General features: G+C 45.6%; 1 protein-coding gene across 5 annotated transcripts in view; it reads left to right on the top strand.

The window, feature by feature from the left end:
- The window catches only part of zmiz1a (zinc finger, MIZ-type containing 1a), a 100,695-nt gene that overhangs the window by 62,197 nt on the left and 25,906 nt on the right, over nucleotides 1–12,592 (top strand). For all 5 annotated transcript variants that reach the window (XM_034608386.1, XM_034608385.1, XM_034608384.1 and 2 more), the window contains 3 exons: nucleotides 5,379–5,487; nucleotides 8,238–8,351; nucleotides 12,293–12,398. In XM_034608386.1, coding sequence (XP_034464277.1) covers nucleotides 5,419–5,487; nucleotides 8,238–8,351; nucleotides 12,293–12,398 — 289 coding nt within the window. In that variant the 5' untranslated portion in view covers nucleotides 5,379–5,418. The remainder of the gene's footprint in view (nucleotides 1–5,378; nucleotides 5,488–8,237; nucleotides 8,352–12,292; nucleotides 12,399–12,592) is intronic.

Raw genomic sequence — 12,592 nt, 5'->3', positions numbered from 1 at the left:
AAATGAAAACCCTCAATGATTCGAGCATCTGAAATATAATGATATCCCGTGGTTTTTTGTGACAGTCAGGGCCTGAGGTGTTTTGTTTTTGGCTTATCCATCTATTCGTCCCATTCTCGTGAAAGCGATATCTCAAGGAAACGCCTCCAAATTTGGCATTTAAACGTTCAGTCGGACTCGAGGACGAACTGATTATGTTTTGGTCGTCAAAGGTCAAGGTTACTGGGACCTCACAACACAGGTTTTAGCCATAACGGATACATTCATACTCTAATTATGATAACAAAACACAACACTCTTCTTATTATCTTTTGTATAAGTTTGCAAGTGTCATGTCAAATCATTATTAACCTCTGAAAGGTTGTTACAATACTTATATCGAGGTATTCAGTTCCATTATTCTAATATTGACCTATTTAAATGTTGCCCAACCCTGAATCAAACCTAAATGCACAGAGCTGTTAAGTTAAGAGAGGACACATCTGTGCTCAGTGAGTACACGGTGCTCTTTTTTTTGATCTCACACATCGAGTGGTGAAATAATCGGCCGCACCCGCGGGTATCTGGTGGCGCATACCTGCAATACTCCATAACTGAAGCTCCATATTTATAGACAGCAACAGAGCGGCTCGTATGTCCCCACATCACAGCTGTTTGCATTGCAGTGTTGGGTGTCACATAGCTGCCCCGTGCTTCTGCGGTTGTCACATTAAAACAGAAGATAAACAAACAGCAACATTTAGAGCTTATTTTTTTCTTCCCAGCCCTTGGGAGAAGTCATTTCATATTTTTTATAGAGGCTGGTGGGCATGATGCTCTGCGAGAGGGTTGAGTTTTATAAAGGCCGGAGGGAGTGATATGTCTAATAGTTGGCTTCGCTGAGAGCGAGAAGGAGAGAGGAGGGGAGAGATTAGTGGAGGAGAGGATTAGAAGGAAGTCTACAAAATAATGCAAAGAACCAAACAAAGTGAGAAGACAGAGGTGTGATGATGGAAGGAGGTTTGTAAAAAAAAACATGAAAAGAATGAAGAGGCCAAAGTGGAGGGCAGCAGAGAAAATAAAGGCAATGAGAGGAAAAACAGACTGTGTGTGGCTATGTGAGTTTGCCACTAGAGATAATAGAGAGAGAGAGAGAGAGAGAGAGAGAGAGAGAGAGAGAGAGAGAGAGAGAGGAGGGGGGTGGTTGGTGGCTTTTTACAGACACACTGAGAGCAGAGATTGTGGGAGGGAGAGAGAGAGAGGCCAGCACAGCTGAGTGGTGTTGATTGGCCTGTTTGAAAACACATGAACTGCAGACAGAGAGGGAGAGAGAGAGGGAGAAAGAGAAGCTCGGTGCATGGGAGAAAGTGTCGCTCTGTGCCGTGCCACGCTGCAGCCCAAACCACATTAGAGCAAATGAATCCATTCCACCTCCTGTTATGGCAGCTCCCGCACGGGGCCCCAGGAAGGAGGAGGACGATGAGGGAGGGTGGGAGGAAGAGTGGCAGCAGGGTTGAGATATGAGGGAAGGGGAGAAGAAAATGATAGAATAGAAAATGGAAGGTGGTGGAAAGTAGCTGCATGCTGGGTGGCTCTAATGATGTCTGAGGGCTACAGAAAAAGGGGAGCAAAAAAAAGGACATGAAGGAAGTGAGAGAAAGAAAATGTGTGGCCATATAACTGAAGACGAGGAGGAGGAGGAGAAGAGAAGATCCCCCGCTGTGTCCGGAGAGCAGGAGTAATAGACCTGTTTTCCTTTAACAGACTGAATAATGAAGATAGTCTGTGGTCAGACTTCACCTGGTGGCTTCTGTATATTACTGTGCACTGCCCACTGTACAGTTTCCACACAGGATAAACTCAGGATTCCACAATGAAGCATCACTAGGAAATATATATGTTCTTTTGTGCAATATTACATGAAAATTCATAATTGTTTAACATTCATACACAGAATATACTTCTGCCCTTAAGGGCCTGTGAAACTCAATCAAACCACAGCATAACTTCAAAAACTTGGTTTTAGCAGGATCATATTCTTGAAAGATTTTAAAGATTGGAAGGGAACAGTAGCTGAAGGTTCACCACTAATACTTCCGCGTATGTATGACTGGGACCTTATGCTACATGATCTTTGCTTTCTCCCTCATCCAATGAGAATGCAGCGTAACCCCACATGATGCAGAGTAGCAGAAAACTGGGAGTGAAATGTAACGAGTGAGGGAAAAGCTGAGAAAAGTTTGAGTAAAGGACATGTAATGACTCCCACAGAAAATCCTCCCTGATAATGGGAGAGAAGCGTGATCTCAATTCTAAGCAAGAAAATCTAGATTTTTCTGAATTATTCAGCCCCGTTTAACACCTATATCTTCAGAAGTTTGTTTTGTTGGTAATATCAGACGATACTCTTACTTTACTCTTACTTAATACACTCCGATACAATACTCAGTAAAAGCTCCTATACGTCACTGCTTCCATGCAACCCCCACTACTGATGACATCCACAAAGCAAGCTGCTCTTGACAAAGGTGGTAGTCATTTGTCTGAAATGAGAAATCACTCATGCTATGAGTGATCATATGCTACGTGTTTGCCCATGAATAAGTGTGTGTGTGTGTGTGTGTGTGTGTGTGTGTGTGTGTGTGTGTGTGTGTGTGTGTGTGTGTGTGTGTGTGTGTGTGTGTGTGTGTGTGTGTGTGTGTGTGTGTGTGTGTGTGTGTGTGTGTGTTCGTGTTCGTGTGAGCTGATAATGAAGAGATAATTTCAGCACTTTTTTCCTCGTTTCTCTCTGTGTCTCTTTCCCCCACTGAGGCTGGTCCTTCTTGTCCCCTTCCTGCCATACTCCACTGCTTTTCATATTACTGTGCTTTTGTTTCTGAGCACTTATTTCTTGCCCGACTTCCCCCAGCTTGTTTTTTCTCTGGAAAGTGATAAGGAAGGAAACTAAGAGTGTGTGTGTGAGAGAGAGAGAGAGAGAGACGCTTCATTGGATGTTAGTGTTATTTGTGGTTTGCGACTCCTCCGTGATTCATAGCAGTACCCACCCACTGCCGTTTAAATGGAGGTTGTAATATGTGCGACATAATGGGATGTGTAATCCGTTGCTTTGCACCTCTGGTTAGAGTGGAGCTGATTAAGATGTTTGCAAGACAATAAAGATAAAGTGGGCCCATTTCCGGGGTGTGCATGCTCCACCAGTACTACTAGCCCCTTAAAGTCTGAAACAGAAAACGAAAAGATGGAACTCCACAATCCAGAATTTATAAAGAAAAAAAGTTAGGCAGAGATATCGCCATTCTTCACTCGTTTCTCTTGTGATGTAGAGAGGACAGATAAGCGTGTGTTTTTTTTATGGTAAACAGAAAGAGGTGAGAATGGGGCAAGAGGAGGGCTCCTGCCATGTTTCCGCCAAAGCATCGTCTGTTATGCAACACATTTTTTCCCCCTGAGTGGTGGGGGTGTGTGGTGTGTGGTGTGGTGCTGGAAACGTCTGGATGGACATTCAGTCATCAGCCAGTCATTCAGTCAGTCAGTCAGGCAGACTCACATCTTATCTCTGTTACAACTCAGTCGTACACAACCTGCCCGGCCAGTTGCAAGTCCACCTCACTCATTTTCCTTTCAGAACCCGAGGGCCCAGCTTTTCATCGACTAACAAAAGCGCTGCCCATTTGTGAGAGGAGGAGGGGTGTGTGTGTGTGTGTTTGTGTGTATATGTGTGTGTATATATGTGTGTGTGTGTGTGTGTGTTGGACTTGGGTGAAATCACAACAGAGGGAAGGAGTGAAAAAACAAAAAAGAGGAGATTCTTTTGCTACTAGAGGCAGCTATCTCCTCCCTCCTGCGTGGTCTTGGCTGCGGGTGTGTTGTTGGGACAGCAGGAAGGGGAGCTGGAGGAGAAACGTTAATCAATAGCCACAAGGTCAGATGGCCAGCGCCGGGCCTGTGCTGGAGCGTGCCCTGTTAGCGGTCCGTGGAGCTGCCTGGCTGCTGAGGGGGATTTGTAGCACTTGTCAGGGCTTTAAGGAGCCCTCTCCAGACCACTCGCTCTGGGTGTAGTGTGTGTTTGCGTGTGTGAGTGTGAGAAACATGCTGGTTAGCTGCAGGAGAGGGAGACATCTACTGGACACTCGGAGAAACCGCAGCACAGAGAGAATGAGGCCACCCAAATGTGTGGTCCCATTATGTGCAGTCAAAGTGGCCGTGTGCCCTGCATGATGTAAATTTTTGGAGGCAACTGCTGCAGCATAACGTCCGTACCTTCAGCTTGACAAGAGGCGTCTTGCTGCCCACCATTTGACCACATTTACACCAGAATCCCCTCTCACTCAGACAAGCAACGTACCCACTGATATTTAAGACTTTGTAAGTGCACTCCAGGTAATTCTACTCCGGTAATGCATAAGCTTGGAGGATTAGTAATACACTCTTATTCTCCAAATGTGTCTTTGAAGTTTTACCTTTACGCTTAGTTAAAGTGAAGAATTCAAGCTTTTGTGTTTACATGCCCTTATGTGTGTGCGTAAGAGAGAGAAAGAGAGACGGAAATAAGAGTGTGCATATTTGCTATAGTCTTTCTAAGATAAGCGTACCGCACTGAGCATTACACAGGAAAACTCCCTCGCTGAGCTCTGCGCTTCCATCGTACTCCTTCTCTCGCTCTGTTTCTCACAGCGGGTGATCTTGGGGGACCCTTTATCAGTACTGAACAGCTTTCTAGAGCCCTGCACCCCCTCCCCTCGCACCCACCTGTGGTTCCTCAGTTTGCCTTTTGTGCGGAGGAATCTAAGGCCGACCAACACCGATGCAGATGAGCGCAGAGGGACGGAGGCCAGGCCAGCACGATACCCATTAATCCAGCCCTAATCCATTTCTCCGAGATGGTCAGAGTGGTTGTGAGCACGGGGTTTATTGCTGCTCACTAGAACAAGATATGCACCAAAAGAAAGAGACGCGATAAAGTCTAACAACCGTCTGTTGTTAGATGTGGGCATGAATTAGTTGTCTATGCCACGCTGATAACTTTGCCCGTGAGCTGGTGCTTCTTTTAAAGACCGATAGCAGCGGATCTCTCTCTTGGTTGCAGCAAGTGTTTTGGGGATTTTTCTCCCACAACTAATGTAAAGCAAAAGTTTCAGTTGCATCATGTTTCCATCCGTCGTTAGTGGCGCTGCTGTGGAAAATCTCAGTTTCGTGCATTTGCCAAAAAAAATGTGCTCCAGGCTGAACAAGCCCTACGATGAGTCACCGCATAAACAAGCTGGATTCTCTTTTTGAGAATTTGTCAGGCTGCTTAAATGCCGTTTGAAATTCAGAGGCTACAGACTCTTCACATGGGTGACCTGACAGAAACCTGTTCTAACACATGTGCCTTTTCTCCTCCTCCTCTTCTTTCACAGGGTAAAGAACCTTTAATGGCGTCCCGGTAGAGACATCAAGATGAACACGTTACCATCGATGGACCGGCACATCCAGCAGACCAATGACAGGCTGCAGTGCATCAAACAGGTGTGTATAAAGACCCATGTGCAGCAGCTTCTATTAGTCCTCCCTTAACCTCATGTGCAGACATGAATGTTAGAGACAAAGAAGAATAATGAATTTCCTTTGCATTTCTGCTCCTTTCTTACACTCTCTCTCTCCTCTCAGCACCTTATATGGGCATCACTTTTTCTGGCCATTAGCTCCAGTCACACAGATCATGTTGCACCGGGTCATAGAGAGAGAGGGGGAGAGGGAGAGAAGGAGGCAAATCTGGCAACAAACACAAGAAGCAACTTCAAAGAGACTTGCTACATAACAGACTCCACTTCTCTTTTCCCCCCCAACTCGTCCTCGTCCTGCCTTCCCTTACATCACGTTCCTGAGCCTTGACGTATGCCGGCCCTTGTTGTGGTTTTGCTTAAACGCTTCCTTGACTGCAAGCTTTCAGGAGAGAGACTCCTCGCAGTCAAGATACAGAACGAGAGACACCGTCAGTCAGACAGACGAACATCACCCAAGGCTACTGCCTCTGCCTGTGATTAATAGTATATGAAAACTCACCGGCTGGTTGGCTGGCTGGCTGGCTGTGGGCTTATTTGTTTATGCTACGTGGGTGTGATCCTTAATATCGCTTAACATCCATATGACACTGTGTCGTACTGGGAATGTTAAGGCTTTGAGCCGACGATTATAAGGTGACACATCCCTTTTTCTTCTGTACCTTCTCTTAAATCCCCACCCCACTCCCACCTGAACTCCTGGGCAGCCTATATATTAACCTTTATCTAAAGGAGCTCTCGTTGCCTCCGTTTCTTACTTTGATTGCACGAAGGAAAGTGCTACACATCAAAATCTTGCATAGTTATATTTCGAAAATGTCAGCTCTTCTCACTCAAGTAAAATTCTACGCTTCTCTTTCCTCGAAGCCTCCTCAATTACTTTGTCAGGCGTCACTGATGAGCCCTAAATAGCCAGAGTTAACACATCTAGCTCAATAAATGCACTAATTGTAGATTGGTTTATATACTTCTCGGCTCTGGCTGTAATAGAGCTAGTAGTAAAGCAGACTTCAAAGCAACGGAGTCAGTCGGCGAGCTCGGTGCTCGTGGCGGCTACGCTAGCAGGGTGTTGTTTTGGTGTTGGGAAAGCCACTGGCAGAGAGCCAGGTGTTCTGCTGTTATTCACGCAGCCAGGTAGGCACTGAGCGGCCTATCCTTGGCTGCTCTGAGAAAAAGGGAGGGGGGTAAGTCGGTCCATCATCTCACAGAGGATAGACTGTCAGACGTCTGGCTCTTTGTCTGCTGAAACCCCATCGCTGCTGCTGCTGCCGAGTCTTCTCCCTCACTCCACGTTCCCTGTTCTTGTCCTCATCCAACCCTGAACAGCAACAACAACAAGAACAGCTCAGGCTCCATCCTCCTCCCAAAACTCAACAGAGCTATTTCGCTCTGCTGCCCCCCCCCCCTCTCTCGCACACACACACATACACACATCAGAGTCGAGGTTGTCAGGCAGAGTCGGTGGCGAGCGCTGCGGCAGGAGTAGCTGTGAGTTCAGATCTAGACAGACAGCCCCTGCTGTGCTAGTTCTGATTCCTCTCGTGCTGGAGGGTGATACGCCTCCCATCAAGCAGCAATGATGCCAGATTATATCACTCATCTAGAACAGGCTCCTCTCCTCCCTCTCGCTCAACAAGAGCATCTCTCACTTTCTCTTACTCTCCCTGCTTGTCTTCATCACCAGTCAGAGCCCCTGCGAGAGTCTCCGGCTAACTCCATAATGGCTAATCTTCACATCACAAAAGATGAGTCACTCAAGGCCTCTCTTGACGCTCATGATATCATTGGAAGCTCTCAGAGATTTTCTCTGTGGGCGGGTACCAGGGCTGACGAGAAGAGCTCTGTTCGCACCGACGAGCCCCTTTTGTCACAAGCCAACGAAAAGCAGCCCCTTTTAAAAACGCTCACCTCTGCTGCCCCCTAAAGACAATAGCTCTACCTTCTCCGCAATAACACACAAAACAAGATGCTTCAGCTCCAGATGAGAATAATAAATGCTTTCAAGTGGACTCAGTCTCGCCGACTGATCGAGCTGCAGCTCTGCGCCATTTCAGAGCTATTAACCTCCTGAGCTGCGAAGAAAAGGAGCCCAATTTTAAAACCGCTTATTGTGTCCTGCCAGCTTGAGTAGCCTTCAGACACTGGGAAGAAAAGACTCAACTGTTTCAGGCCTCAGTGAACAAGCGAGAGAGACAGACACAGAGGCTGAAAGAGATTAGACAACACACCAACGGCACGTATTGAGTCTGCACACATAGCTGCCAGGACCAAGGTTGTTTTCTTTGTGCACAGCCAGTGGACCTCTGGAGCCGCCGCTCTGTTACATTCTGCAAACAGGCAGTGAATGAAGGGAAGAGAGTGGAGGAGGATTGGAGGGAAAGATTCGGTTGCCGTGTGGGTCGTGGGGGTGAGGGCCGGGTTTTGCCAAGAGAGATTAACAAGAAACACTGGCATCATTGTTGATATGGGTGTGATCTTCTTCCCACAAAGCAGCAGAGCTCGGAGTGGGCGTACATGGGAAGGAGTCAAGGTCCTCACAGGGTTGTGCCGAAACACAAGGCATTAAATCAAGGCAGTTTGGTGGGAGAGCGCGAGGCTGCGAAACTATTTGGTTTCAGTGTTTTTCCAATTTGTACTGAATGTGAAGAAAAAAAACAACTCTCATTATTTCCCATTGTCTCTAATGGCAGTCTCTTTTTCTCTGCGTTTGCACAGCACTTACAGAACCCGGCCAACTTCCACTCGGCGGCCACAGAGCTGCTCGACTGGTGTGGAGATCCCCGGGCCTTCCAGCGACCTTTCGAGCAAAGTCTCATGGGATGTCTGACGGTACGCAAACATCAATTATGGTTTTTGTTGGGTTTTTCAGGTACTTTTTAAGGGGCTGGAGCAAAACAATAATTAGATTTGGATACTTTGGAAAACACAGGGGAAAAACGATGGGCGTGTTTGTCCACTTCTGAGGCGTTTGGCCTCCTTTTAAGATACTGTAGGTTATTACAGAATATGTGTAATGTGCAATAGTCTAAACAAGATTCATATCATATTTAAATAGACATTCAGCATTTCTTTGATGCCTTTTTCCTCTCTCTAGTAGCAGGGTATAGGGAAGCACCAGGTTTATTCAAGGCAGCTGCTCAGGCCGTAAGGGGCCAGTGACACAGGTTAAAGTCCTTGTCGCCCACTGCTTCTCTACACTTTGTGCTTTACACACACACACACACACACACACACACACACACACACACACACACACACACACACACTGAACAAGAGGCTTGCGCAAGACCTCTGGTAGCTAGTCACCTCTGGCTAACGTCTTTCAGTTCACCACTTACCTCGCATCGATCTGGACACAGGGCCAGAGAGCTGGCCTGCACCAGGTGTGACACACACACACACACACACACACACACACACACACACACACACACACACGGCTTTGGAGCAGAGCACTGCAACTTCCAAGTGTTTATCGCTGAGATCAGTCTCTGAAACACTGAAGCAACATTGTCCCCAGCTGAGGTAGTAGCGTGAGCAAACAAATAAATGCTCATTAATGTGTAAATCACAATAAAAGCCTCTTAAAGGATGATGAAGAGCTATACAATGGGGCCCACCACTGAGCTCCCTCAGCATGGGGCTGCCTCCATCAGCCAAATTGTTTCATCAGACTCTGAGAGGGAGCAGCTTCTTATCTAGGGAGAATTACAGTGATGTGCAACAAGTCCATTCTCGCAAGGATTTTGTTAACTTGCTTGTGAAATTTAAACATGACTGTGCATCTTTTGGAATCGCAGCCCCACGAGATTTGTCAAAGCGGAGGGAAACTAAAAGCGGTTCTCATATGGAGACGTCTGTTCCCTCCGGCATGTTGAACACGTGGAGGTCATACTTCAGTCCCTTGTGGAGTATCGGCTCCAGAGCTAAGAAAAGATGACATAACTGAGCCAGTGTGTTCTCAGAGCCCCCTGCCCCCCTTTAGAAGCTGAAAGCTCACGTCCCCTCCTCCAAAAATGTTATCATAGTAACGATAAGCTTAGCAAATAATAAAAAGAGATCAAATAGCAAATTAATAGACATAAAAAAAAGGCTCAACAGCGTCAGCAAACTCTTTAATGGTTTATTTGCCATTTTCCCCTTTGTCATTCATGCCCCCCCACCTCCTGCAGTGTCTTGATGCACCCCCCAGTTTAAGAACCACTAAACTAAGCTGTCAGTGCTCTAGTATTAGCTCTGCCTGCTTGGCAATCTGTGGGTTTTTCTTCTTTCTTCATGCATCCTGTATCTAGAGTGTGGGTGATGTCAGTGCACGCAGACATCCGCATTATGTCTGTCTCCCGTCCCACAGTTTTCTAAAAAGAATCACCCACGTAACTCACCAGGGGCTGTCTGTCTTTCACACAGAGCCAATTCAACCACCAAGCAGGAATAAATCTACAAAACTGCTGCTTTTCCTCTTTACTTAAGCAAACAAACAAGAATGTGAATGGCCCAGTAACCCTAACCCTAGCTCCTCGGCATCTCTCGCAGCACTGAGTTTTATATTGACAGCAATATGGGCCTGGATGCACATCCTCAGAGGGAGATTAAGTTGAGAAATAAAAAAGCTTATGAGGTGAAACACTGTCAAATCCATGTTGAATCTATGTTAGCCTCTGTTGCTGGCTGCCTGCCTCACACAAACTGTCGGGCCGACTCAGTCACGCACGAATTAAACGATCGACAACAGCACGATTTAAGCATTTGTCAGAATCCTCATTGTTTGCATAACAGGGTAAATGTTGTATTAATCCCTGGAATGACATCCTTTGCAATCAAATAAATATAATGTGATTCGCTGGAACTGTAGAGTTTTATATCACCATCTGTTGATCAAAAATAAACCCTATTTATTAGTGTATTTTCCATAGCTTTTCTTTCCGAGCTCTAGCAGCCATATTACCTGTGACAGGCACGTTATCGCTCTCGCTGTTTTGCTGGCTCTCTAAAAGCCACCCTGGCTGACCTTGTTAACGCTAATGTGTGTTTTAGGTCAGCGAGAGCAGAGGAGATGTCATCTGTTAGCAGATAAAAGCAGAGGGGTTTCCCTCCTTGTAATGATTTACCCCTGTCTTCCCAGTCCTGTCTACCATCACTCAGTCTCCCTGCAACATATACGTTAAAGTCCAGGATTCCTGCTTCACATCCCGTAAAACGTTCAGCCTCCTTTTTGAAGTCATTAACACAAAAAGCCTCATTAAAGTCTCACAGCCAGGGACTGGTCCTTCTCAAAAACTGGAATGCAAAGGAGGAAACTCTTCTTCTTCTCCTCCTGCCTTCCCTACACACTCACACAGTTTCAGGTCAGTTTGGCTGGGAATGACATTAGCCCTGTAGCTATTTCCACACTTACATGGTCTGCAAGTGTAATTGAACCGACAACCTTTTGGTCAGGAGACAAACTCCGTTCACTCCGGGGCCACAGCAGGGCGTGTTTGAGGATAACCTTTCAGAGGCTCTGCTCGTTCTGCAGAGCGACTGTGGTTTGGCTCGCTCACCTCTCTTGGAGGTTGATGCAGTCATCAGAGTCGTCCTGACTGTGGATCAGTGGAGCGCTCCAGACTACAGACTCCACATTAATCTCACTGTGTCTGTGTGTATGGGTGTGTGAGTGTGTCTGTCTGAAGATAAATTAAGTTTCGTGATAGCAGTGGCTCAGAATATTAACACAGTTAAGAAGATGAAAGAACTATGATGCCTTAACTATGGCTTACTGTTTATTTAGCATTTATTCTTCAATTGAAAGATCAATATTTTATGACATTGCATAAGAAAGTCATCCATCCATTATCTGTACTGCTTATCCTCTGAGGGTCGCAGGAGAAACTGGAGCCAATTGCATGAGAAAGTGTTATTTATTAAAGAAAGATAGAGTAGATTTACAGAATATCACCTGCAAATATTGATTGATAACTGATTAATAACTTCATTCATTTTTCAATCAAATTATGTCAATTTTTGACTTCCTAAATTTGATTGTTTTTGCCACCTGTGCCAAGGAGGTTATGTTTTCATTGGTGTTTGTTTCTGTATCTGTTTGACATTTAGCTGCATTACACAACAAGTATTTTTTACAAATTTCAGCAAAGTAGACCGGGCAGTACAGTTCAGGGATGACCACATTCAATTTTGGTGCAGATCCAGGAATCTTGTCATCGCCTTCTTTAAAATTATGAGTCAGGGCATTTTTGGGACATTTTCACAGATTTCCTAGGGAATAATTCAACAATCTAGAACCTTGAATTCTAGATGAAAAAAATCAGGCACATTTAGGGAAATAATATTTATGAGAATATGAAATCTGGTGCCGCTTGCAGCAACCTGTGTATTCGCTCGTCTGAGTGCTTTTCTAGTTTTTGTTTTGTTTGATCTTATATTACAATTAACTGAATTCGGCAAGTTAATCAAATCTAACAAGCAAGTCTTCACCAGCACCTTTAGCTCTGAGTAATTCTTTCACTTATAGACAAAACAATTGACCCAGAAAATCCTCAGCAGATCTATAAACAGTGAAAAATAACTGACAGTTAATCTCTCATTTATATGTTGCACGATGTGAATGTACTGAAGATAAACTCCCTCCCTTAACTTCAAAAAGAGCTGCAACTGCTTTAACCTTGTGCTCATAATGATGTAATTAAAATGATGCAATGATTAAAAACACTTGCTGAACTGATTAGAGCCGGAAGGACAGCAGCGATTCTCATGATCTGCCGCTCTTTTCCCAGGTGGTGAGTCGAGTTGCTGCGCAGCAGGGGTACGACTTGGACTTGGGCTACAGGTTGCTGGCTGTGTGTGCCGCCAACAGGGACAAATTCACCCCCAAATCTGCAGGTAAGACGCTGTTGTTTAACTGACATGGCAGCAGATGCATGCTCGTACATCATCCCATTCACCGCTGTTGACTTGCAAGACAACACAAAGCCCCATTGTTCCTCATGCTGCAATTACTCACTTTTTCATTTAGTAGAATTAAAACACATCACTGTGTGGCGTGAAGGTTTGCCATGCTCAGGAAGGTCAGGAAG

Source organism: Hippoglossus hippoglossus, chromosome 15, assembly GCF_009819705.1.
Source record: "Hippoglossus hippoglossus isolate fHipHip1 chromosome 15, fHipHip1.pri, whole genome shotgun sequence".
Lineage (NCBI taxonomy): Eukaryota > Metazoa > Chordata > Actinopteri > Pleuronectiformes > Pleuronectidae > Hippoglossus > Hippoglossus hippoglossus.
This window is presented reverse-complemented; position numbering and strand designations above follow the sequence as displayed.